Here is a 27696-nt window from a genome sequence, read left to right as displayed (position 1 = left end):
CTTTTGTGATGGACTTATCATAAAGAATGAGATCCACCCATGACAGAGTTGTTGGTGTCAGAACAAAGACTCAAGCACATTTTTTGTTATGATTATTTGGGGGAGAGTGCAGGGCAAGTAGGCCTGGATGGCCTGCCTGGGGCCACATAGCGGGGTGATCTTTGGGTGTCTGGGGCCAGATTTGGACCCAGGTGCTCCTGGCTCAAGGGCCAATGCTCTGTCTTCCACCCAGCCACCCCTACTATTATTACTATTTTATTTTGGGTCTTTTTTTTCCCTTTCTTTTTTTTTTTGGTTTTTGCAAGGCAGTGGGGATCAGGTGACTTGCATGTCACAGGGCTGGGTGATTGTTGGGTTTAGGAGGCTGGATGTGGACTTGGGTGCTCGTGGCTACAGGGCTGTTGCTTCGTCCATTGTGCCACTTGGCCATACCTACGATTATTACTATTATTATTTTTTTATTTTAATTTGTTTCCTCTCCCCTTTACTTTTTTCACCCAAACAAGTCTATCTATATTCATGGGGGAGGAGGAGGGGTATTTTGTTTACTTGTAAACAAGAATATTTTATTAATGTAAAAAAAAATTTGTACAAAATGAGAATAAAAAATAAATTTAAAAGAAAAAAAAAAGAAATGTAGGGCTCGGGGCAGCTAGGTAACATAGTGGATAAAGCACCGGTCTTGGAGTCAGGAGTACCTGGGTTCAAATCCGGTCTCAGACACTTAATAATTACCTAGCTGTGTGACCTTGGGCAAGCCACTTAACCCCATTTGCCTTGCAAAAACCTAAAAAGAAAAGAAAAGAAAAGAAAAGAAAAGAAAAGAAAAGAAAAGAAAAGAAAAGAAAAGGAAAGGAAAGGAAAGGAAAGGAAAGGAAAGGAAAGGAAAGGAAAGGAAAGGAAAGGAAAGGAAAGGAAAGGAAAGGAAAGGAAAGGAAAGGAAAGGAAAGAAAAGAAAAGAAAAGAAAAGAAGAAAAGAAAAGAAATGTAGGGCTGGTTCAATATTAGGAAAATCATAAGCATGATTGACCATATTAAAAATAAAAACAAAAAAAAAATCTGATTTTTTTCAGTAGATACAAAAAAGTTTTGACAAATGCATTATACCCATTCTTATTAAAATTAGAAACATAATAATAGAACTTTTCTTGCAATGATAAGTAGTAATAATCTAAAATAAATATCTGCATTGAAGATAAGCTATATACCTTTCTAATAATATCAGAGATGAAGCAAGAATATCTATCATCACCATTAATATTTTATATTGTGCCAGAAATGCTTGCATAATAGCAAAACAAGAAAAAGGATTCAAAGGAGTAGGCATTAGCAATGAAGAAACAAAACTATAACTTTTGCAAATGACAGTTTACTTAGAGAACTAAATAATTAATTGAGTCAACTAACTAAAGCAATTCACTTCATTAAAGTTGAAGGATATAGGGGTAGCTAGGTGGCTCAGGGGATAGAGCACCAATCCTGCAGCCAGGAGGATCTGCATTCAAATCCAGCCTCAGACACTTAATAATTACCTAACTTAATAATTGCCTATTTGAGTTACCTTGGGCAAGTCACTTAACCCCATTGCCTTAAATAAATAAAAAAATATTTTTTAAGTTGCAGGATATAAAATAAACTCATACAAATATCAACATTTTTATCTATTACCAATAATATTCAAAAGGAAGAGATAGAGAAATTTCATTTAATATAACTATAGACAGTATAACATGCTTGGTATTCAGTCTGCCAAGTTGCACACAAGAACTGTACAAACACAATGACAACCTTTTGCACAAATAAAGAAGAATCTAATTAACTGGATGAATATCAATTATTCATGGCTAAGCAAAGCCAAATGAATAAAAATGATAATAAAATTCATCAGGAAAAAGAATACAGCAAGAATACCAAGGCAACCAATAAAAAAAAATAGAAAGGAAAGGGATCTAGCAGTAGCAAATCTCCAATTATGTGACAAATTGAAAGAATGATCAGTTCAACAGATTAGGTTTACAATATACAGAAGCAAATTAGTTTAGTAACCTTGTGTTTGATAAACCCAAAGGTCTCACTTATTAAGGTAAGAACTATTTGACACACACTTTGGCAAAACTGAAAAGGAGTCTGGCTGAAATTAGACAACATCTCATAATGACTATCAAGATAGGCTCAAAATGAGCATAAGATTTAGATACAAAAGGTGATATCTTAAGCATATTAGGAGAGCACAGAAAAACCTGTCATATCTATGGTTGGGAAAGAGTGTATGATCAAATGAGATTAAGGGGCTCACAAAAAGTAAAATGCATATTTCTGCATAAAATTAAAAAGATTTTGTACAGGTAAAACCCATGTAACTAAAATAGAAGAAAAGCAGAAATAAATTTTTAAAAAAACACTGCAACAGTCTCTTTGATAAAAGACTCATTTCTAAAATATATAGGGAACTGAGTCAAATTTACAAGAATAAGTCATTCCCAAATTCATAAATGATCAAAGAATATGAAGGGACAACTAGCACAGTGAAGAGTGTAACAGTGTTGAACTTTAGGGTTTTAGTAGTGAATAAATTCAAAAGATAAACTCAGGACTCAAGAATATAATGGATATATGTTTTATTATGCAATTATGTGTTCCATTTCTCATGAGTCAGGAAGGGTTAAGGACCAGCATCATTTTGAAGCCTTGAAAGTTTCACTACAGAGACTCCCATGTGGAATGAGCCTTAGTACACAGGGAAGTTGAATTGTTAGAACAAGGAACAGGAAAATAGACTCTCCCCTTTCAAGGTAGTGACTCCAGGTAAAGAGATAACTCAGTACCTAGTTGCTTACCTTGTCAAGGAAATCCTGGTTCTCCCATTCTCTAGCTATAAAACAATCAGCCAAGAAAGGCAAAGGAGAAAAGCTACTTTCCCAGCAGGGAAGGACTGAGGAGGGAGAGACATAACACAGATACAGAAAGTAGAGACAGAAAAATCCTACATTGACCAATAACAATCATGGTCCTTTACAACCTAGAGAACCAGGCAAAAAGAATCTAAGTTGTTCCTTTTCTTATGGTAGTAAAGAACAAGTTCCTTCCCATTTCTAGTGGTGAGTCCCATGACATGGAAGAGGACAGCCTCATTGTGTTATAAGTCTTAAGGGATGTTTGCCTAGTGACTTGCCTCTACCAGCATACTGGAGAGGGAGAAATGCTGGGCACCGCCAATGACATGCAAATGCTCCTGTGACAAGCTGTCCCCTCTGCTGTAGGGAAGTATTCACACAGTGAGATACTGAGATAGGGTATCTCTTTAGAATCTTACCAGCCAAGTGCCTGCATGAACTGATGCTTAGGGAGATAAGCAGAACCAGAAGGACACTGTATACCCTAACAGCAATATGGGAGTGATGATCAACCTTAATGGATTTGCTCATACCAGCAGGGCAACAATCAGGCACAATTTGGGGCTATCTGTGACAGAGAATGCCATCTGTATCCTAAGAAAGAATTGTAGAGTATGAACAAAGACCAAAGACTATTACCTTAATTTAAAAAAAAATGTTATTATGTAATTCTTCTATATCTCATAATTTGTTTCTTCCTTAAGGATATGATTTCTCTCTCATCAAATTCAACTTAGATCAATGCATACCATGGAAACATAAAAAACTAACAAACTGCCTTCTGTGGGGGGGGGCAAGATTAGGGGGAAAATTGTAAAACTCAAAATAAATAAAAATCTTTCTGAGAGAGAGAGAGAGAGAGAGAATATCTATCTTACCAACACATGCAAGAGTCCTATGATCCAAGACTTTCTAGGTACTTGGAAGCCCCACAACACCCCAGTCTTCCTAGGTCCCACAAGGTCCCAATTCAACTAAAGGGCATAAAGAAAGGTTTACCGCAAATCCAGGTCAGAGTCTATGACTTTCTGGCCAATGCACAAAAATGTTCGAAGTGAGGGCTGGAATAGTGAATCAATTCACTAGAGACTCAAGACTCAAAAATAGGAGGGCATATAAGTTTTATTATACAATTGCAAAGTTAGATCCTTAAGGAATAGGCAGCTAATGGGAAAAATATGATATGACATATAAGGAAATAGAGCATGGTATATATGCTGGAAGGGATGGAGGGTCAGTGCTGATGTGGTTTAATGGATTATGCCAGGATGTTCAAGACTAATTAACTCATTTTGAGGTAAAAATGGCTCATTTGGGGTAATATTATGTTATCTATATTCTATATCTCTACCTCTATATATTTGTCAGCTCTGACTTCTACCTCTCAGCTGGCAGCAGGTCCAAGTGTTCTATCTATTTGTCAAGATTTAGGTATCCAAGACACTTTCAATAAACCCATGGTCTGATATAGGGAGGGGAACTTGTCCCAGGGATGGTGTAAGACAGTTTTTTCTGTCTTAGGATAAAACAAGGATAATTTGTGCATAGAAAGGCACAAATTTAGCTATTTGCTCTCTTCCTAATATTCTCTCTGCAACATCAGGCCTAGAGTCAAGAAGACCTCAATTCAAATGTGGCACAAGCACATCCTTAGTTGTGTGACATTGAGCAAGTCATTAAACTCTTTGTGCCTCAGTTTCCTCATCTGTAAAATGATTTGGAGAAGAAAATGACTAATCATTCCAGTTTCTTTGCTAAGAAAACTACAAATGGATCATAAAGAGTCAGACATGACTGAAACAACTAAACCAAAAAAAAACCCAAAACATGAATAGCAATACACTGCACTGATTCTTGAAAGTATTGTTCTCACAACCATGTGAAGTTGTACTGATAATAATTGTACCCCTTTTAAAGTTAATAAAACTGAGGGTTTTCAAGGATTAGAGAAGTAATGAGAAAAGAGTCAACAGTTTGGTAAAGGAGGCACTAAATATTGAAGAAAATAACACCTTAAAATCAGAATAAGCCAAATAGTAAAGGAGGCACAAAAAATGCAATGATGAGAAGACCTTGAAAAGCATAATTGGTCAAATGGGAAAAGATATATAAAAATTCATTGAGCAGAACTACTTAAAAAGTAAAATTGACTAAATGAAAAAGGAGATACAAAAGCTCACAGAAAAAAAACAACTCTTGGATCACAAGTCAAGATGCAGAATCTCCATACTTGAATTTTTTTAAGAGTGATGTCTGAGGGTGGCACAGTGGATAAAGCACCAGCCCTAGAGTCAGGAGTACCTGGGTTCAAATCCAGTCTCAGACACTTAATAATTACCTAGCTGTGTGGCCTTGGGCAAGCCACTTAACCCCATTTGCCTTGCAAAACCTAAAAAACAAACAAAAAAACCCAATTCTTTAAAAATTTGAATTGGGCAAGTGGAAACTAATGACTTCACAAGACATCAAGAAGCAATAAAACAAAATCAAAAGAATGAAACAGTAAAAGAAAATGTGAAATATTTCATTGGAAAAATAACTGACCTAGATAATAGATCAAGAAGAGATAATCTAAAAATTATTTGGGTTTCCCAAAAGCCATGATCCAAAGAAAAATGCCTAGACCTATATGATCAAGCACTTGTGGCTGCTAGGCACACCTGACACTCCATCTTCTGACCTGAGGCTCTCTCCTATAAATGACATGTGAAGAGAGACACTTTTACTATTTGGCATCCAAAGAAAGAACAAAGAGGTAGGTATAGAATAATTTTATATGCATAATACACACACACACACACACACACACACACACACATACACACAGAGTCAAAACTGGATAAGTTTTAAATATGTTTCTGACCAAAATCTACTTGCTCAGCATCTAATAAGAGTTATAAATCTGAATGCCAATTCTTGCCTCCTCCTAAAAAAGCAGGCTACTTGTCTGATTATCGAAGAGTCCCAAATCAATAGCTTCACTTTTGTGAAGAATTAGAGGCTAATATACATCCTAGAAAGGGGAAAAACAACTCTATGTTTTATGTAATACATCTGATAAAGGAGAATTATCCTGAGGCAGGAGAAGACATTTTTCCTCACTGCTAATTGGAATCCCTGTCAGTCCTGACATGAAACAGATAATCCTAATTCAGAAAAGATCAATATGTAATCAATGGCATAATTGTGAACAAATATGTAATTTCATTGGTTACTGCCTAGAAGTTTGAGACTCTTTGTGTGTTTTTTTATAAAAGGTCTTGCCTAACTCCTCACTGGGAAGCCAGATTCTAAACTGATTCCCACTTAGAGGTTCTGTAAGGCTTGGAGAATAGACATCACGTCTGGTCTCAATTTCCGTTGTTTTATTTTAGGCCAAATTATGTAATATTTCACACATTTCTGCCTATTGACTTAGAAAGAGGCAAACTCTTTTCCTAACAACTCTGTAAAGGGATCCCCAGAGCCAAGACAGTTTGAGCCTAGTAACAGCTTTATGGCCTAGGAACAGAGATGAGCCTGTCATTTTCCAACTCACTTGCTCTTTCAAACTCCTGTTTTTGGTTGAGGTTGAAATATTCTCTAAGATTTACTCTGAGATTGAAAATCTTGCCTAAAAATAGGTAAATTGATTTTCTCTGGTAAGGAATTCCTCAGTTTTGTTCTCTGGCAGTCTCTGTGCAGCCTCCTCTATATTCACATTGTAGAGGTTGTCCTGCTGTAGGATTTTGGTGCTGGGAAAATTTCATTCCTCTACCTTCTCTCTCTCTCTCTCTCTCTCTCTCTCTCTCTCTCTCTCTCTCTCTCCCTCCCTCCCTCTCACTTTTTCCTTTTTTTGGGGGGGGGGGGGGTTAATTCTACAATTCCCGAAGGCTTGAAAATTGCAGAAAAGTCTGTGTGAATCTAAAGTTCTAAAAAAGAGAAATCAAGTTACAGCTTGAATTAGCTGCCACTAGCTCTGGAAGCATGTTAATCTGAGAACCAAGAGTTCCCTTGAAAAACTGGTCAAAAAAAAAATTTTTAAGAGGTAATTAGGTTTTGATTGGAATATTATAATTTGTTGTTTTAAAGTATGCACAAGTTAAAATTAATCATTGATCAAGGTAAAGGAATTTGATGGAAAATCTTGCTATAAGTTATATTGATACTCCTTAATAACTTGAAAATGTTTTGTTACTATTTCTGTGTATGATAAACCAGAACTTGACTATATTTGAATGGACCAACTTTTGTAAGCTGTAAGATTTTTGAAAAGGGTTTTTTGTGCTTCTATCTTTTGGAAAATATCAGAATTGAGACAAATGATGAGAAAGAATTATGGTCTAATGGGGAATTTATAAAGTCTAAGGAATGGTTTTGAAGACTTGGGAAGAGAATAATCAAGTTTGAAAGGAAGAATGAAAGGTTGAGTATTCTGAACTATAAGAAGTAAATTAAAATGAAAATTTTCTGCATTTGAAGAAAGTATGAGCAAGTTTGATTTTGTTTAAATAGAAAGAGCATGAAAGGTTTATAACTTTATTGAAAATTAATTAATTTCAAGGGGTGGCTAGGTGATGCAGTGGATAAAGCACCAGCCCTGGAGTCAGGAGTACCTGGGTTCAAATCTGGTCTCAGACACTTAATAATTACCTAGCTGTGTGGCCTTGGGCAAGCCACTTAATCCCATTTGCCTTGAAAAAAAAACTAAAAAAAAATTAATTAATTTTAAAAATGGTTAAAATCAAAAGATAAGTTATGGATTCCTTCTGAGATTGTAGAATCCAGATTTGAACTGAATTAAGTTGTGCTCAAAGTGATCATTGGGGTAAATGTAAATCCTAACATCAGACTGCTACTTTTGTAATTTCTGGTAGTAAACTGACTAGAATAGAAAATACCAATTAAAAAAATAACTCTTGTGCAAAATACAAATGCAAATTACAAATGAAGGCTTGGTATGATAACATTTGGGAAAATAGACCCAGATATAATTGAATTTATCCAGGTCCTATACTAAGTGAAATGAATGTTTTAAAATGTGAATTCTCCTTTTATTCTTTTGGGGTTTGGATTTGTTTTTTTTAAATTAAAGATTTTATTTATTTTGAGTTTTACAGTTTTTCCCCTAATCTTACTTCTCTCCCCCTATGAATTTAAGTTTTAAAAGAATAATCTAAAAATAGTGATGATTAGCATACTTCTCCAATGTCACCATGATCCAGCATGGTAAGAAAGAATCAAGACTACTGGTGATGGTTGTAAATGCAGTAGATGACTTTGACATCTTCCTTGTCTAACCAATCTCTTAGTGCTACACAGCACCTGCCTCAGTCACCTTCAAGGCCACTGGAATAAAGAGTTCATATTCACCCATTCCACAATGGAAGACTTCACATGCTCAGGGTAGACATCCCCCACAACTCATTGATGAGTTTGAAACTCCCTTAGTTATCCTCAACCTAGTTTAGCCTACCTTCCAAAACTGTTTACTGGATGTGGTTGCTGTGCATGATACAGCTTCTTTGAGCCACAAGTGAGAGTTAGGTGGCTCAAGTGGACATCAAAGGTGGAAAGCAGCCTTAAAAAGGGCCTTAGCAGCCCCCACACCAAGAATACACCCTACACCTATACCTAAGTATAATTTTCTTGAAAACACCCTACACCTATACCTAAGTATAAATCATTTAGTGGAAGACACTAATCTCTATTCAATTAAAAAAGAGATCTTACAAAATCAAAGGACACTTACTTGGATGATCCTAAGCAAATAACTTCATAATAGTATCTCTAACTGCAAACTTATTGCCAATAAAATCCTCAGGTTCCAAAATGCCTTCCTTACCTTAACTTTTATAGATTTTATTTACACATTATTTCTCTTCCCCCCCCCACCCCCACCCCTTCCTCTCTAATCTAAAGACACCGGTCTCCATTTTTTGCAGTCCCTAGCACAATGCTCTATCTCTTAATTTCATGAATTTTCATTGATTGTGCCTTATGAATGGAAAATCCTCCCCTCAACATTTACTTTAATTTTTTTTTCAGAAATCCCCTTTAAGTTCAAAATCAGTGGTGAATCTCTGGGATAATGGGTAAGGAATAATTGAGTAACTTTTCTTGGGTTATATCTTTATAGTTTACAGCCAGAGTTGGAATTTAGCAGTGAAGTTGCATCCAGGGTATTCTCTGAGTTCAACAATAATTATAATTACTCAGTATTCAGTTTCATGCCATTGTTCTTCCTGTTATACCTTTGTATATCTAATGTATATTTTTTTATTGCTTCTTTTTACTTATTTCTTCAGTTTTAGATTCTTTCCTATGTTATTTGGAATCTTTAATGTTTATCATCTGTCATGGGAAACTCTTTTGTTTATTTTGGCCAGGTGTATTTTTGCAAGGCAAAGGGATTAGGTGATTTGCCTAAGGTCACACAGCTAAATATTAAGTGTCTGATGCTGGATTTGAATTGAGGTCCTCCTGATTCCAAGGCTGGTGCTTTATCCACTGCATCACTTAATTGCCCCCTAACACCTCTTATGGAATGGTAATATTCTATTATTTTAATTATTTAATTATCATCATTATTCAATTATTTGAAATAGTTCCCAAATATTTGCTAACACAAAAAGTATTCAGTCAATATGTAAATATATATAATATATATTTATAAAATATGTACATATACTTTCACTTATGTAATATTCTTTTCAGAACTTTTTGTAATAGTATTTGAAGGATATAAATGTTCATATGCATATATACCTACCTACATATGTATATACATTTAATTATTCTTAATATTGTAATTATTGCCTAGCAATATGATCCCATGGTTTTAATCATGTTTTAGCATAATTTCAAGTGGTTTTCCTGAATATTTTTTTTAGGTTTTTTTTTTTTGCAAGACAATGGGGTTAAGTGGCTTGCCCAAGGCCACACAGCTAGGTAATTATTAAGTGTCTGAGACCAGATTTAAACTCAGGTACTCCTGACTCCAGGGCCAGTGCTTTATCCACTGTGCCACCTAGCCACCCCGTGAATATTTTTTTTTTATCAATTCACACCTTCACCAAGAATTCTGTAATAAGCTTGCAGTCTCCAATGGGACTTTTTAAAAAACGATATATTTTCTCTGCTTCTGTCTTTGACTACTTTTTCTTCTAACACTCCTCTGTTCTTCAAACCCTTTGTGAATCCTTTACCTAGGTGATGCCTCTTTTTCATGATTTTCATGCTTCACTCATTTCTTTTCCCAGTTGTTTTGTTCCTCTATCTCTCTTATTTGATTATAAAAATCTTTTGAGATTTTTCAAGAATTCTTTGTAGTCCTGGGAGCAATTCACATTTTTCTGTGAGGCTTTGAATATAGCAATTTTTGACTGTTATCTTCTTCTAAGTTTGTTTTGTGATCTTCCCTGTCACCATAGTAACCTTCTATGGTCAGATACTTTTGTTGTTTCCTTATTTTTCAGCTTATTTCTTCCCTTTTAAATTTATGTTAAATTTGAGCTCTAATCACAAGATGGCAAGGGGCACTGTCTCAAGCCTCACATTTTTTGTGCAGCTGTTTTCAGAACTAGTTCTGGGTTTCTATAAGTTTTTAGTTCTTCCAAGTTGATATGATCTAAAGAGAACTGTTGTTCTTGTTTTGTACTCTGGTCTGGGAATAATCACAAGCAATTTTTTTCCTATCCTGGAATTGCTCTAATATGCCCTTACTCCTCCATGTCCCATGACTGTGATTCAGGACTACACTCTGGATCTATGTTTGAGTAATAGAGACCTGGAAATCCCTGTAGTCTCATTCAGTTGTCAGATTCCTTTAACCTTCTGTGGGCTGTGAAAACTACCACAGCTGGAGATTTAGTTGCCCCCCCCCCTTACTGCCCTATAGACACCTGAAGGCTTGCTGTTGACTTGCCAGGTGTTTCCTATGCTGAGCTGTGCTCCACCCTCACGTTGGTGCAACAGAACTTTACTGCTGACTTTCTAAGGAATCTCAGGTTGGAAAATTGTTTGACCCCATCTTTCTGTCTGTTTTGCTGTCTCAAAATTTACTTTGAGGTATCATTTAAAATTGGTTGGATTCAAATGGACAATATGACCAGAAAGGACAATGATCAATGTTGGAAGGGATGTGGGAAATCTGGGACACTAATACATTGCTGATGGAGCTATGAACTCATCCAACCTTTCTGGAGAGCAGTTTGAAATTGTGCCCAAAGGGCAACAAAAATGCACATACCCTTTCATCCAGCAATACCACTACTGGCTCTATACCCCAAAGAGATCATGAAAAAGGATAAAAACTTCTTTAGTTCAAAAATATTCATAGCAGCTCTGTTTGTGGTGGCAAAGAATAGGAAAATAAGTAAATGTCTTTCAATTGGGGAATAACTTAAACTGTGGTATATGTATGTGATGGAACACTATTGTTCTATTAGAAACCAGGAGGGAAGGAAATTCAGAGAAACCTGGAAAGATTTGCATGAACTGATGCTGAGTGAGACAAGCAAAACCAGAAAAACCTTGTACAGCCTAACAGCAACATAAGCTTGATGACCAGTCTTAATGGACTTGCTCATTCCATCAGTGCAACAATCAGGGACAATTTTGGGCTATCTGTGATGGCGAATACCATCTGTATCCAGAGAAAGAACTGTGGAGTTTAAACAAAAACCAAGGACTGTTACCTTTAACTTAAAAAAAAAAAAAAAAAGAAAAATTGTTATCTTATTATGTAATTTTGCTATCCCTTATACTTTATTTTTCTTCCTTAAAGATATGGTTTCTTTCTCATCACATTCAACTTAGATCAGTGTATACCATGGAAACAATGTAAAGACTAACATACTACCTTCTGTGGGGGTGGGGTAGGGAAGCAAGATTAGGGGAAACGTAAAACTCAAAATAAATAAAATCTTTCTAAAAAAATAAAAGTTAAAATTGGTTGAAGAGTATTTGGAAGGGTGCTGGCAAGTTCCTGCCTTTTCTTTGCCTTGTTGCCATCATTCCCCATCCTTCTCTTCATGACAGCCTTTTAGCAAATGTTAGCTGAATTGAATTCAGTTATCGGGAACAACTGTCTCTTACCCATTAATGGAAAGGGGGGAAAATAACAGTCATGAAATTCCAGGCACACTGACCTGAGACCTGATGATTCAGTGTCTGCCAGTCAGAAACTCCTTGTTCCTCTGTGTAGATACAAATAATAAAACACACAGAATAGACTCAATGAAACAGATTACTACCATAATATTTAAAAATAATGGATCATTGAGATTGTGAGTTAGACAAATGAAAGGACTTGGTTTAGGATATGTTGTATGGGAAAGAGGTAAATAATCAGGACAATGAAATGAAAGGTGTCATATCTTAAGTTCAGTTATGGACCAAAATTTAAGTGTGTATTTAATTTTCATCCTGTATCCTGACCCCTGCCAGTTCACCTATGTGTGTGATGAAGATCAAGTACAAAAGTGGTAAAATAAGCTTTCTTGCCTCTGACCTTGAAGATCCCCATTCTCAGTCTCTTTCCTCAGGAAAACAGAAGCTCAGGATACTTATAGAAGTCCAAGAGTAGTTCCCCCACTCCATCTGTAAGGATGATTTTGAAAACCTCCTCACCACTGATTTTGTCACAGTTTTTGCCAACATTTTCTCCTTAGAAGATGGGAGCAAGTATCTACTCCTTTCTTTTTGCCTGAATGACAAGATTTCTTTCAGAATAGAGGGTTTCAGATCCATTTTCTGTTTGGGAAAACTAGCTGTCTTTCCTAAGCAGTTCAGACCCCACCACCTACAGAACCCTGAAGGACTAGACATTTGCAAAGAATATCAGGAATCCTAGAACCTGTTCTATAGGGAGGAAGAGACTCCACTTTATATATCTGAGATGTGTTCTGAATCAGAGCAGCATGAGATTCACACTTTCTGGGTTCGAATTGACTGTAAAGACCTACAGGTGAGTAGAGAATCTCAAGAGATAGATGAGACTCAATAAGAATAAACTTCTCTGCTTCAATGAGTTTAGGTCATAAGGATTGACAAAAAGAATCTAAGGGTGACAGGAGGTCTCACAAATCATCTCAACTATGACCTACAGGAAGACTTCTTGCAAAATATTCATGAAATGCATGGGCATCCACTATCTAATTGAAGATATTCAGTGATTGAAGAATTGCTGATCCTGAGGCAGTCCATTTTCCTTATGACAGGAAAAAAAAATTCCAGGAAGTTCAATGACCTTCTTAAAATAGATCACACCAACCTGGACATAGACTTTTAGAAGGGGTCACAGTAAAGTAGCATATAACTGGACTATCAGCTCTCTTATTCAGAAAAGAATCTCTTAGGGAACCCTGAATTCACTTAATGAAAATTGAACTGACTTGTTTCCTTTTTTTTTCACATCTGCCTTTGATCTTAATTTACCTCATCACCCTTCACACACAAACACTCCCCCACACACACACACATAACATGCACACACAGCCCACTTCACAAATATAAGACCCAATTATTCAATTGCCAGGTTTTATGATATAAAATTTGGGCTCAATTGATGTGCCTGTGCCTTTATAGATGCTTCTTCTACAGAAGAATTTCTGGAAGTTCCAAAGTCACTTGTGGCAGGAACTAGGAGAACTTTGGAAATTGATTTCCATGGAACAGCAGACAAAAATGAGTTTATGATAAGTGTCTGACTCTTCTTTCTGTAAGATAGTCCTGGAGCTTGCTAACATTCAAGGCTAAGTTAAGTCAGTCCATTTTAGTAATGCTGCTTATTTAAAGGCCAATCATAGGACAAATTTCATGAAATTAGGCACATAAGAGAATCTATAATACCCTTGGCATGAGGCTTAGGTAGAAAGAATCCCATTTTGGGTTGCAGTGATTGAAGGAAGATTTTCTGGTAAAGGGATACATTTTTGAACTACATCATCTTGAAGGAGAGAAAATTACTCTCTTAAAAGAAACAGAAAAGCTTTCTGTTTGTTTTGACAGGGACCAAACAATTAAGACTGCTTGAAAAACAGCAATATAGTCTTTTTGAAAGGACAGTTGTGTAAATGAGCGGACATAAATAGAATGTCAGGTGGGGCAACCTAGGGGTCTAATAATGAACCAGGGAAACAGAATTCATCAGGAACTGAACCATCAGTCTGAATGTGTTTCTGAGATTTCTTATGTCCTTGCAGAGGCATTGTAACTTTTATTTTTTAAATGATCTAAATTTTTATTTAATTTTTTTAAAAATTTAAAATATAAGATCACATCTCTGATCTTTTATTCTTCAAATCCATTCTTTTTTTAATTTTAGAAAGGTTTTATTTATTTTGAGTTTTACAATTTTCCCCCCAATCTTGCTTCCCTCCCCTCACCCCCCATAGAAGGCAGTTTGTTAGTCTTTACATCATTTCCATAGTATGCATTGATCTAAGTTGAATGTGATGAGAGACCATATCCTTAAGTAAGAAACATATAGTATGAGATATAGCAGAATTATATAAGACGACAAATTTTTTTAAATTAAAGGTAATAATCTTTGGTCTTTGGTCAAATTCCACAATTCTTTCTCTGGATAGAGATAGTATTCTCCACCTCAGATACCCCAAAATTGTGCCTGATTGTTGCCCTGTTGATATGAGCTAGTCCATTAAGGTTGGTCATCACTCCCATGTTGCTGTTAGGGTGTACAATGTTCTTCTGGTTCAGCTCATCTCACTCAGCATCAGTTTATGCAAATCCTTCCAGGCTTCCCGGAATTCTCATCCCTCCTGGTTCCTAATTGAACAATAGTGTTCCATCACATACATATACCACAGTTTGTTAATCCATTCCCCAATTGATGGACATTCCCTCAGTTTCCATTTCTTCGCCACCACAAACAGAGCTGCTATGAACATTTTTGTACAGGTGATGTTTTTACCCTTTTTCATAATGTCTTCAAGGTATAGACCCAGTAGTGGCATTGCTGGATCAAAGGGTATGCACGTTTTTGTTGCATTTTGGACATAATTCCAAATTGCTCTCCAGAAAGGTTGGATGAGTTCACAGCTCCACCAAAAATGCATTAGTGTCCCAGATGTAATAAGCTTCAATGATTTTAAAAGAACTTTAATTATAAATTGAAGAGTGTTTTTCAGCCATGTTATCAAATGCCTTTGCTTGAGGATGAACAATGGTCTCAAGATCAGCTACTGAACTTGATGGCAAATTCTTCAATTTGAAAAGCCAGGACCTAAGTGGGGAGGGAGTGTTGATGTATGATCTCTTCTGTTTGCAGATTATTATGCACTCAATGCAGCCTCCGAAGTTGAGGATGCAATAAAATATGAATGAATTCTCTGCTGCTTGTACTAATTTTGGTCTAATAATTAACACTAAGAAAATACAGTCAGCCCCACACCATCCCTATGTAGAGTCATGAATTAGAACAAATGGAAAAGAGTCTTGAGTACTGAAGGACAAGTTCACTTACCTTGGCAATGTTCTTTCCAGGGATGTACACATTTGACAATGAAGTTGACACACATATTGTGGGAGGCTCTAAAAGAAAGTGTGGGAGAGAAGAGGGTTAGACTGACTACCCAACTGAAGGTCTACTACAGAGCCATTGTGATGAACTCATTGCTATATATACCTGTGAAATGTGGGCAGTCTACCAGCACCATGTCAAGAAACTGCATTGCTTCTATGTAAATTCTGAAGATTCTGAAGATCACCTGGCAGGAGAAGATACCAGAAAGTGTGGAGGTCCTTTCCTTGAGTTATAAACTAACATAGCATTCCAACATTACTTACAGAAAGTACAATTATGATGTGCTGGACATGTTTGTTAGAATACCAGACGAACACTTGCCCAAAATAGTATTTTATGGAGAAACTCACACAGGGCAAGTGCTCACAAGGAAGGGATTAGAAGAAGCAGTACTTGAGACACCCTGAAAGACTGACCCCACTTGAAGAACTTTAGAATTGATTGTATGGCATAGGGAAGAAAAACCACTGGTGGTGCAGAACTGCCCAGCATGGCAGTGAGAAAGGCAGAATAGTTGAAGCAACTCAAAAGAATGATGATATATGTAGTTTATAGAGTACCAGGTTGTTCATGTGGATTTATTTGTGCCTGACCTGTGGGTGTAGAGCATATAGAGCCTTCTGAGCTCATTTTGGTCTGATCAATTAGCCACAGTTGGGACACACTGTCATTTGTCTCAAACATAGTTGTGATGTCATTTCAGGTCTTCAATAATAAAGGACAAGAACCAACCAATAGCAAATTGAGGAATATTTGAAATTTTTCATCATTGGAAAAATTCAAATTTGATTTTCCCCAATTTTTCAAAGTTTTTAAAATTTCTATTAAAAAGTTTAGCTTCTTTAAGAAAACTAGCAAGTTTTTTAAAATCAGTTGTCACTTTAGATTTTGTATTTGTCAATTGTGTTTCAATCAAGTCTGATCTTTCCCAAAAAAGGGTTGTGAGAGGGGAAGATATTAATGAGAGGGAGCCCTTGGAAATGTTTCTACATTTGTCATATTCTGTGTGTTGCTATTTTGGAAGTTAGTAAAGGAAACCCAATGTTTTTAGAGAATTTTTTCTAACCTTTTGGCAAATTTTGATTATGAATTATTTAATAGCAACATTCTGTAAGGATCAAATATATATAATGGACTTAAACTCTCCTTAGCATACAATAATCAAAGATGATCCTAAGGTATAGAAACTACCATCCACTTCTAGAGAAAGAACCATGGAGAAAAACATACTATTTTCCATTTTTAAAAAATCTATTTATACTTTTTTTACTCTCTGATGGGGTTTTTTTTGTTCCCTTTTATTTTATTTTTTTTTAGGTTTTTGCAAGGCAAATGGGGTTAAGTGGCTTGCCCAAGGCACACAGCTAGGTAATTATTAAGTGTCTGAGGTTGGATTTGAACTCAGGTACTGCTGACTCCAGGGCCCTTGCTCTAATCACTGTGCCACCTAAACTATTTTTAAAAGGAGGAGGAGTTTCTTCCAAATTTCACTGTGCTACCTAGCTGCCCCAATATGGATGCATTTGTAAGGAAGATTTTGGGTAAGATACTAATAGTCATAGTGTTGGGGTTAAATAAACTTTGAATTTGAGGTAAGTCTGACAAGAGCTTGGGCATAGAAATGTAGTCACAAGAGAATCCTTCAACCTTACTTGGCTAGAAACAGGCATGAGAAGATAACCTTCCTATATCCAGAGCCCCGTGAATAATCTTTCTTCAGAGAATAATTTCCTTCCTCTGGCCTGTGGAAACTCCCAGGGATCATACTTGCAGTTAGATCATCCCCTCATCCATTTTTCCCTGAGAACATAGTAGATCAAGACCCCAATACCTTGATATCTGGGACAGGGGGGTAGGGGGAAATGATCTGAATCTCCTATTTAAACTCACCCTGCTCTCCCCGAGGCAGGCAATTAGTGTTACCTGTTCTAATTGTCTTCTACTATTCCTGAGCAAATTTGTAAAAAATCTTGACTTAAAAATGATCCTTTGTTCAGGGACTGGGTTATCAGAGATCCCAACTAAGTCCCTCTGAAAAATAACTATATCCAGAGTACTGGAGACCCCTAACTAGAGATCTTTTAGCCATTTCAGGGTATACCTCTGGTAACCAGCTGCAATAGAAAGAACACTTTCCAGTAATAACAAAACCATTCGCCATCAGTAGTCATTGAGAAATCCTGCAGAATACCCAGAAAGCCTGCATAGGAAGAGGTGTAACCACTTTAAAAAGGGGTCTTTTTTCTCCACTCTAGAAATTCTCATGATTTTGTGAATAGTTTCATAATAAATATGATGAGGAGGATTTCTGAACTCCTGAAGAAAGAAACCCTTCATCATCAGAAACCAATATGATTCACCTGAAGGCATCACATTCAAAAAAACAAGATCATCATTCCTAGTCTTATATTAATTACCTTTTCTTTTTTCTTCCTTTATACTTTCATTTGCACCATCAATTTCAGAGCACTATCATTCACGAGTGCTCATGTTTTGGTTTTTATTCTCTTCCTAATCCTTCCCCTGACTTCATTAGGTCTAGTGACTTAGTACCTTAGCCACTCCCATTTCATTTAAATACGTTTATACATTGTTGCACACACTCTATTTTGTCTGTCTCTTTGTCCCCTCACATAGCCTTTCTCAAATCTGAAATGCTTTTTTTCTGTCTCTTTACAATCTAAGTTCATTAGCTCCATGACAGCTATGCATGAAAAAGATTCTAAGTTCAAAATCAAAAACACAAACTTTGTAGGATAAACTTTCTTGATGAATATCATCTATTTTTTCTGTCTCTAATTAAATATTCCCAATTAATGCTAAATAAACTAGGCAGTAAACTGGGTTACAATGGGAATCCAAGTCAAGAAAAAAAGAGATGCCTTGAATCTGGGGATTGGAATAAATGATTTCAAAGGCAAATTTCATCTCTTCATTTTTCACTTCTGTGTTGTCGATTTTCTTTTCATGATCTTGGAAACTTTCCCTCATTGATAAAGTAGCATACCAAAGGAGAGATATTTTGGTTCTTAAAGGAATTGAATATACTGAGTACTATGCATGTCTCCTGCAATTAGGGACCTAGACAAGCTTGTATGCACATTTTCTATAGTATTCTGGACACTGCTTTATGACAACACAGTTTAGAGTCCAATACATGTTATTAAAACCACTTAAAAAGAACAAATAAAAATAATAATAAAACTAATATTTTCCTTTACAGGGATGTTGCCTATCTCAGAAATGTTTACCTGTTCAAGATGGATTTCCTTTTTAGGATTATCTTTTTGGTTCAAGGAATTTGTCCTTTAATTATGGTTCAGATTCTGTCTGTAGAAAACAAACGTTTTTCAATATAATTAAAATAAGAAAAGGAAAGCCAAATTAATAAAATCAATAAGCTAATGCACTTTTGAATTTATATTCTAATGATTACCTTTTTATACACTAAAGATTTCTCTAGAGATAATAGTGAATATCATTCACAAGCACAGTGGAGAGGGCATTTGGTAAGAGGCAAGTCAGGCTGAGTGCTTGTTGAACCAAGTTTGCATAAGTAGCATCGTGAGGTATAAGGTTGGTAATAAATGCTCCTACAGGAGTACAATGACAATTTTTGAAAAAGGATTAGCTACTATCACATTGGTTACATAAAAATTTACAGTGTATGACAGAGTCACTCACTGTCCAATAGTCATTAAAAATTCTGGCAGTATTATGAGAAAGCCTGAATCTATGAGATGTTAACCACTTTACAAAGGGGCCGTATTCTTTTTAATTTTCAAAATTCAAACCAAAATAAATTTCTGAAAAGTAGCATGATAATGATATGGAGGGCTAGTGAACTCATCAAGAAGGAAAGCCAGGATGAACAGAAGTCAATATGACTGAAGATATCATGTCTAAAATATCAAGATTATCATTCCTAGTCTGACAGTAATTTCCTTGTCCTCTTCCTTAATACTTTCTTAAAGCTTTAATTAGAGGGGACAGCTAGGTGGCATAATGGATAGAGCACTAGCCTTGGAGTCAGGAGGACCTGAGTTCAAATCTGACCTCAGACACTTAATAATTACCGAGCTGTGTGGCCTTGGGCAAGCCACTTAACCCCATTGTCTTGCAAAAAAAAAAAACCTAAAAAAAATCTTTAACTATATAATACCATCAGCCACAGTTATTTAATTTTTTGTGAGGGGGAGGGCAGGATTTGCAAGGCAATGGGGTCAAGTGACTTGTTCAAGGTCATACAGCTAGGTAATGTGTCTGAGGTCAGATTTGATCTCAGGTCCCCCGATCCCAGCACCAGGGCTCTATCCACTGTACCACCTAGCTGCACCATATGCCACCTAACTACCCCCAATCTCAGTTAATAATGTTTTGGTTTTCAGTTTCTTCCAACTCCATCCTTTGATTTCATCAGGTCTAGTGATTTTGTACCTTAGCCACTTCTATTTCTTTTAACTAAATATAGTCTGTAGATAGTCTGTTTTGTCCACCTCTGTCTCCATACCTAACCACTCTCATACCTAAAATGCTTTTTCTTCCAATCTCCATCAATAGTAAGTTCATCAGGGGCAGCTAGGTGGCTCAGTGGATAAAGCACCGGCCCTGGAGTCAGGAGTACCTGGGTTCAAATCTGGTCTCAGACACTTAATAATTACCTAGCTGTGTGGCCTTGGGCAAGCCACTGAACTCCATTTGCCTTGCAAAAAAAAAATCTAAAAAAAAATAGTAAGTTCATCAACTCCATGAAAATGGAGTTATATCTGAAAAGTGATTTTTAAGTTAAAAAAACACACAAACTAAAAAACATTTTTAAAAAGTATTATATTATTATGTAATTTTACTATCTCATACTTTATTTTTCTTCCTTAAGGATATGATTTCTCTGTCATCACATTCAACTGAGATCAATGTATAACATGGAACCAATGTAAATACTAACAGAATGCCTGATATGATGTCTATTGAACTCATCAAGAAGGAAAGTCATGATGAACAGAAACTAAAATGATACTTCTGAAGATAACATATTCAAAAAACCAAGATCATCATTCCTAACTTCATATTACCTTTCTTTTCTTCTTTCTTAATACTTTCATTTAACCATCAACTTCATGGTGCCACCACTCACTGATTTTAATGTTTTTCTTCTCATATTTTTCCTGTTCTATCCCTTGATGTCATTAGGTCTAGTGACTTTGCACCTTAGACCCTCCCTTTCCATTTAACTAAGTTTATACTTTGTTTCAATACTCTGTTTTGCCCACCCCTGTCCCTCCATCCATAGCTATTTGCATAACTGAAATGCTTTTTCTCACCCCTCTTCCAATACAAGTGCATCAGCTCTATCTGAACTGTACAAGAAAAGTATTTTTCAGTTCGTAAAAACTTCTGCAGGGTGAAATAACCTGATGATTATCATCTGTTCTTTCTGTGTCCGATTAATCATCCAAAATGAATACTAAATAAACTAGCTCTGTCGCCTTTGCTATGCAATAAATTGAATCACAATGGGAAACCATGTCTAAAAAACTGAAATCTCATTGTGATTCAATTTATTGCATAGCAAAGGCGACAGAGCTTTTAGAAGTTTTCAGTTCTGAAGTTTTCAGTTCCATGTGGTCAATTTACTTTTCATGATCTAGGGAAGTTGCCCTAGACAAAGTAGTGGTATGAAAGACTAAAGGTCTTGTTTGTTCTTAAGTTAAATGGCTTGAAAGCACAGGACACCAGGCACCATGAAATTATGGGACCTTCTATTAATACAAATGAATTCACTGGATCTTGACTTTTGGCAATATACCTTGGAGACCAAAGTGAATACACTAATCCTAAGAGTCTTAAGAAGTCTTAGGTGTCTTAAGTTGTCCTAAGACCAATTTTTTTTTATTTATTTAAGGCAAATGGGGTTAAGTGCCCAAGGTCACACAACTAGGCAAATATGTGTCTGAGGTCAAATTTGAATTCAGGTCCTCCTTACTTCAGGGCTGGTGCACCACCTAGCTGTCTCTAAGACTACTTTCTAGGAATAAATAATTTATAAACATGAATTATATTATCCTTTTGAATGGCATTTTCTCAGGGATGCTTACCTTTTTCTGAGAAAATTTCTTCTTCTCTGAATTTTACCTCAAAATCTGCTTTATTGTCTTCCTGTAGAGAACAATTATGTTTTGAAACAAAGAAGTCAAATATATTTCTGTGGAAAATGAAAGACAAATTTATGAAATTAATTAACTAAAAAATACTTTCAGTTTATGTTCTTTGTTGATTTTTTCTGAATCAGGAAAAAATTGTGAAGTGATTACAATGATTTACTAAGTACCCCTTCCAAAGCATAACCTAGGAAAGTATAGTATGTGAATCAACCTCCAAAGAGTGCAGTCCAAGCAAGAAAGAATCATTTCTCCAAAAACATTCAGGCAACATATTTTGTGTCAGGTAAGCATCATAGGAAACACAGGATTCAGTGTCAACTTGCTCAAATTTACAAGGACAGATGGAAAATCTTCCTGACACATCTGCAGGAATTTCTCTTTAATCTCTGCGACTCAATGTAGAAAATTTTGGAGCTTTAAAGAGTAGGACTAACCTAAGAGATGATGGGAAAAGCAATTCCCTTCCCTTACCACTTTGCAGATATGGAAGGTATATGGGGGGGTAAAATATTGATTATAATTTCAAACGTTTCCCCAAGGCATTGATTATTTTGGCTAATGGTTTGATTTTTCTTTTCTTTTTTCAAGTTTTAAAATATTACCTCTTAAAAAGTATGTAGGGATCTCTGCAGAGGAGGAGCGACACTAGTAGAAATATTAACAATTTATAAGGGCAACTAATTGGTGCAATAGATAGAATATCAGCCTTGGAGTTAGGAAGACCTGAGTTCAAATTTGACCTCAGACACTTAAAATCACCTAGTTGTGTGACATTGGCAAGTTATTTAAACCCATTGCCTTGCAAAAAAGGACAATTTATAGAAAATCTATCAATAAGAATATTTGTTTTTTAGGGAAAAACATTATTTTCATACTCCAAGAAAGATGAGTCAGGTCTGTGAACCAGGGAAAGAAGACTTTCTATAAGTAGAGAAAAAGGAGTAAATGTCAGAGAAATAACAGATATAGACTTGACAAGATTTGATAACTGAAATATTGACATATAAAAGTGAGGGAGAAAGAAGAGATCAGAGTCCAGTGTTCTCAATAGAAGGAGCAAAGTTGAATTGAGGGAGAAGTTTTAAGGGAGAGAACATGGATGTTTTGATCTTGAGATGCTTGTTGAGTAATTTGCTTAAGTTTGGAACTCAAGAAACATTGGTTTTAATGTAGAGATTTGGGAGTCTTCTTTAGAAAGATTTTTATTCACTCAAAGGGAGCTAATGAGATCAACAAGAAGGGGGGGGGGTATATAGAGAGAAGATTACCAAAAACAAATGACTAGAGGACACTCAGTTTTATCAAGTGGGAGGAGATAATACCTCAAGAAATGAGAAGAGTACAACTCAGTAGGAGGGGACACCAGGAGAGAGCAGTGTCATGAAAGGTAGGAGTAGAAAAAATCTGTATATAGAAAGGGAAACTCCACTGTGTCAAAAACTCTACTGACCGTAGAGGATCAAGAAAATATAAAGTTGGAGAAAAAGCCATAACATTTTAAAATTAAAAGATTGTGGAGGATGTAGATTGGAAAAATTTGAAAAAAAAAAATTAGATCCAGGGGTGGCTAGGTGGCATAGTGGATAAAGCACCAGCCTTGGAGTCAGGAGTACCTGGGTTCAAATCCAGTCTCAGACACTTAATAATTACCTAGCTGCATGGCCTTGGGCAAGCCACTTAACCCCATTTGCCTTGTAAAAAAAAAAAACCTAAAAAAAAAATTAGATCCAAAGGGCTCATCATTACTCCATGGTACACTATATCATAAAGAAATTTTTATCAAAACTCTCTGATCATAGGTAAGCAAGGAAAAAAAGAAAGACCAATGAGTGAAAAGGGCTGGATAACCAAAAACCTTAAAACAAGAGTCTACAAGGAATCTACTACAAAAATGAGTGAGAGAAGGACACTTTGTCCTAGAAAAATTGCAAAACAGGTACCAAGAAGTTTTGGAAGAATATCCCACAAAAACGAACATGGAAAGTTCAATAAATTCAAACATCATGTAAATGTAAGGAAGCTCCTTTCTGTGAAATGGTTGCTGGAAAATTCATGACCAAACAAGGAATAGAGACCATCACAAATGAAAAATATTGAGAAAAGTTTAACTACATTACATTAGCAAACTTCTGAATGAATTGAATCAATACAGTTTAAAAGAGAAAAAATTATCAGATAAGGAAAGTCTATTCGTGTTCTGAGTTGGAAGCTGTAATATTCAAGAAATATACGGAATTAATATAAATTGAGAAGATTTTGTTCTCTCATGTTATTGTTCTCCATTTCTATAGTAAATTGTCCAATTACAATATAAACAAATGGTTTTCCAAAAAAAATGCCATCAATAGCCATGTTTCAGTACCTGTGTTGAAGTCTGGGAATATAAAGAAAGACAAAAACCATTGTGTTTCCTTTTAAGGAATGCCCATTCAACTGAAAAATACCACTTCAAGAATTAGATATAGGAGATATATAGACAGCATAAATGGAAAATAATCTCAAAGTTGGCATCTGGATGAAGAAGGCTCACTCCCAACAGGTTCTTTCAGAGGCAGGATTTTGAGTCTTTGGGGATCTGAAAGTCATCAGTGGATATAAAGAGAGAGAGAGAGAGAATAGAGAGTAAGAAAGCATGCAGGGGGAGGCTAGGTAGCGTAGTGGATAAAGCACTGGCCTTGGAGTCAGGAGTACCTGGGTTCAAATCTGGTCTCTAACACTTAATAATTACCTAGCTGTGTGGCCTTGGGCAAGCCACTTAACCCCGTTTGCCTTGCAAAAACCTAAAAAAAAAAAAGCATGCAGTTTGGACAAGGAGTGTGGTGTCTGAGGAAGAGCAAGAAGCATCTGATTTCTTGACTTGGAAAGGGAGGAAAACATCAGAAGAAGAGAAAGGTTAAAAATAGGTCAGGTGGTGAAGAACTATTAAAATGACAGATACTATTATCAACTACATCTGGATTTTATGAACTGGTGCAAAAATTTAGTTAATTTGTGTTCAAAAGATCCCTATGGTAGGTGAGGATAGATTGGAGAGGAGTGGTATAAGGAAGACAGAGGTTCTTGAAATCATTTGGAGATCATCTGGGTAAAGAGAGCCTGAGTGGGAAGAGAAAAGTGGATATATATTAGAGAAATTTTGTATAGGTAGAAATGAAGTTTGGCAGATGTTTACATGACATAATGCTGATTAGTTGAATTCAAGGGAGCTGATACCAAGCAAAATAGTAGGAATAAAGAAATTAAAAGAGATCAAAGCTTTGGGGGATACACTCATCCATGTTAAACAGGGGACAGTCTGGTGATATCTTACAAAAGAAAACTCAGATGAACTAACAAAACAAATAGAAAAAAATCCTAGTTGAGAGAATGATAACAAAAACCTAGAGAAGAAAGCCTATCCAAGAGAATAGGATGATTATTGCTATCAAAAGTCATAGGAGGTGTAGCTAGGTGGCCCAGTGGATAGCTAACTAACCTTAGAGTTGGGAGGACCTGAGTTCAAATCTATCCTCAGACACTTAGCAATTACCTAGCTGTGTGACCTTGGATAAGTCACTTAACCCCATTGCTTTGCAAAAACAAAACAAAAAAATTAATTTAATTTTTAAAAAAGTCATAGCAAGAAAAAGAAGAACTGACAGAGCTTTTTGATTTGAACTAGAAGTTGGTATCTTTGGAAAGTACTTTCAACCTATCAGCAATGACTTTGTTAAAGATTTCATAGAAGCCTAGGTAAATTAGATGAATTCTCAGCTGGAACTGAGAATATTTGCTGTAACTAAAATGAATTGAAATGAAAAAAACCCTGAAAGACTGTCATTCTCTCAGTAAAAAATCCTGAGAAATTGAAAATGAAATAGTTGTTCCATTGAGAGAGAAGCCATGGGTTACAGAAACAGAACTTTGTATATTCTCTCAGATTCCATCATGTTAGTAAGTTTTGCTGAATTGTTTTCTTATTCATGAAATATTTATGTGTATGTGTCTTTGTAATATAGGAAAATGCTGCATGGTAAAAGTATGCATATAAATTTGGGAATGTGCAGTTATAAATGCTTTATATATCAATAAATTTTATAAGCAACTTTCACCAAAAATAACTGAGGTTCTAAAGTTTTATGATGCTTACTAGTGTTTTGAATTATTGAAACTCATAAGAATGATTCACAAAAGTTTAAGGAATAATCCTTTTGGAAAAAATAGTGAATTTATATTGCTATTTCCATTTAAAAATAAGTGTTGAAAAAATAACTTCCCTAATTCAGAATTCTTAGAAACAGGGAAGTACCATAGCCTCTACTGAAACATTTTTAACTTTAAATTGTGGCCATTGCTCTAATTCCTTTTCTAAATTCTCCTTACTACATCACATAATTTAAAGAAGAGTATACACTGATAGGCTATGAATAAATCCTTGTGAAAATCAATTGGAAAAGCATCCACGAATTAGACTCTCTCACCATAATATATATATATATATATATCATTCATATCATCAAAGAATCTCAGTGCTATGTTTTCCAAAACTGCCATTATGATCAGTTACTGTTTTCTGAAATCATTTTCTCTGGAAAACAAGAACAACAGTGTATACATTTTAAAGAATCTTGGCTTTCATTCCAGTTCAGCCATTTGGCAGAAGTGATTGATTAAACATATTGGATTACATTCTTTGAAACCTTTATAATATTGAGGGGACAAATGGAAGTTTCATTCTTATAATTATTCTTTTGTGTGTCCCCTTTAATATTTTTCCATTCATCATTATCTATATGATATGGTTCTTTTAATTCAAAGTATATATGTTTCCTTTTGGCTTCTTAAATTACAGCAAATGTTTAAATCTTAGTTCTGTTTTTTTTGTGTTCAAATTAATTCACAGAGATATTTCTAGAATTTTCCTTTTTCTTATACTCATTGATTTTAATTCCTGGTATCATTTCTTTTTTTTCCCTCTTTTTATTTTTTATTTATTTTGGGAGGAGGTGACTTTGTGAGACAATGGGGTTAAATGACTTTCCCCAGGTCACACTCCTTGTAAGTATCAAGTGTCTGAGGTCACATTTGAATTCAGGTCCCTCCTGACTCCAGGGTCAGTGCTCTAACCATTGTGCCCACCTAACAATCCCCACCCCAATATCATTTCTTGCTGTTGATCAGCTAAAATTTCTTTAGTCAATCTGAACTATATAGGTTTTTCAGGCATATCCTGATTTTTAGATTAACAAGATTAATACTACTAATCTTTTCAGAATCTCTTATTATCAGTTGCATAATAAATTCAATTTGGTATATTCTCAAAGCAAAGGTGGGTTACACTGTTATTTTTGTAACTTCACCAGGAAACTGCTGTGGTAATTCCAATCAAACCCCACTAATAGTACATTAGTGTACCTGTATCTCCAGGATACTAGAGGTAAATGTTCAGAAATAATGTTTTCATTGATAGTGATATTTTCTTGTTCTGTATCTTCATTGCTTTCCTGTGAAAAAGAAACATTTTTTTAGAATGTGTCATGTAGAATATATTTCTAATGAGAATCAAAATCATATTTGTGAAATCAATCAAATATGGCAACCAAGATGAAGTTCTCCTCCACCTGGGCAGGAAAGCTATCTCAAAAAGATAATAGATATTTTTTCAACAACCAGTGAAATTGCAGTATGGACTTTGAAACAATTTCCAAAGAGTATTATCCAATCAAATAGAGTTTTGAGTTCAAAATATTAAGGCTACAAACTCTCCAGAGGGTAAACATTTTAAGAAACATATAGGAACCAATGCCCAACAGTCCAAATAATCTCATATACAATTTAACATTATAAGTTCTGGAAATATGGCAACCATTATATAAGAAAGGAATATTCAACATCATATAAAATAAAAAGAAGTTCCTTTGTGTTATGTAGTTGTGAGGGAAATTCAAAATGAAACAAGGGTCTGAAGCCATGATAAAAGAAAAATAAGTATTTTAACTTCATTACATCAGCACACTTGTAGGAACAGAATCAATAAAACTTAGAGGAAATATTCTTCAAGGGGAAAATCCTTTGCCTACATTCTCTCAAGACATTAAAAAATTAATATAAACTGATAAGATTATGGTCTTTA

The 27696-nt window shown here is 35.5% G+C and overlaps 1 protein-coding gene across 1 annotated transcript in view; it reads left to right on the top strand.

Moving 5' to 3' along the window:
• Positions 1-27696, top strand: part of LOC141507110 (myelin-oligodendrocyte glycoprotein-like) — a 67547-nt gene that overhangs the window by 30480 nt on the left and 9371 nt on the right. The window contains exon 4 of the mRNA XM_074214493.1: positions 12791-12843. Coding sequence (XP_074070594.1) covers positions 12791-12843 — 53 coding nt within the window. The remainder of the gene's footprint in view (positions 1-12790; positions 12844-27696) is intronic.

Source organism: Macrotis lagotis, chromosome 1, assembly GCF_037893015.1.
Source record: "Macrotis lagotis isolate mMagLag1 chromosome 1, bilby.v1.9.chrom.fasta, whole genome shotgun sequence".
NCBI classification, from domain to species: domain Eukaryota; kingdom Metazoa; phylum Chordata; class Mammalia; order Peramelemorphia; family Peramelidae; genus Macrotis; species Macrotis lagotis.
This window is presented reverse-complemented; position numbering and strand designations above follow the sequence as displayed.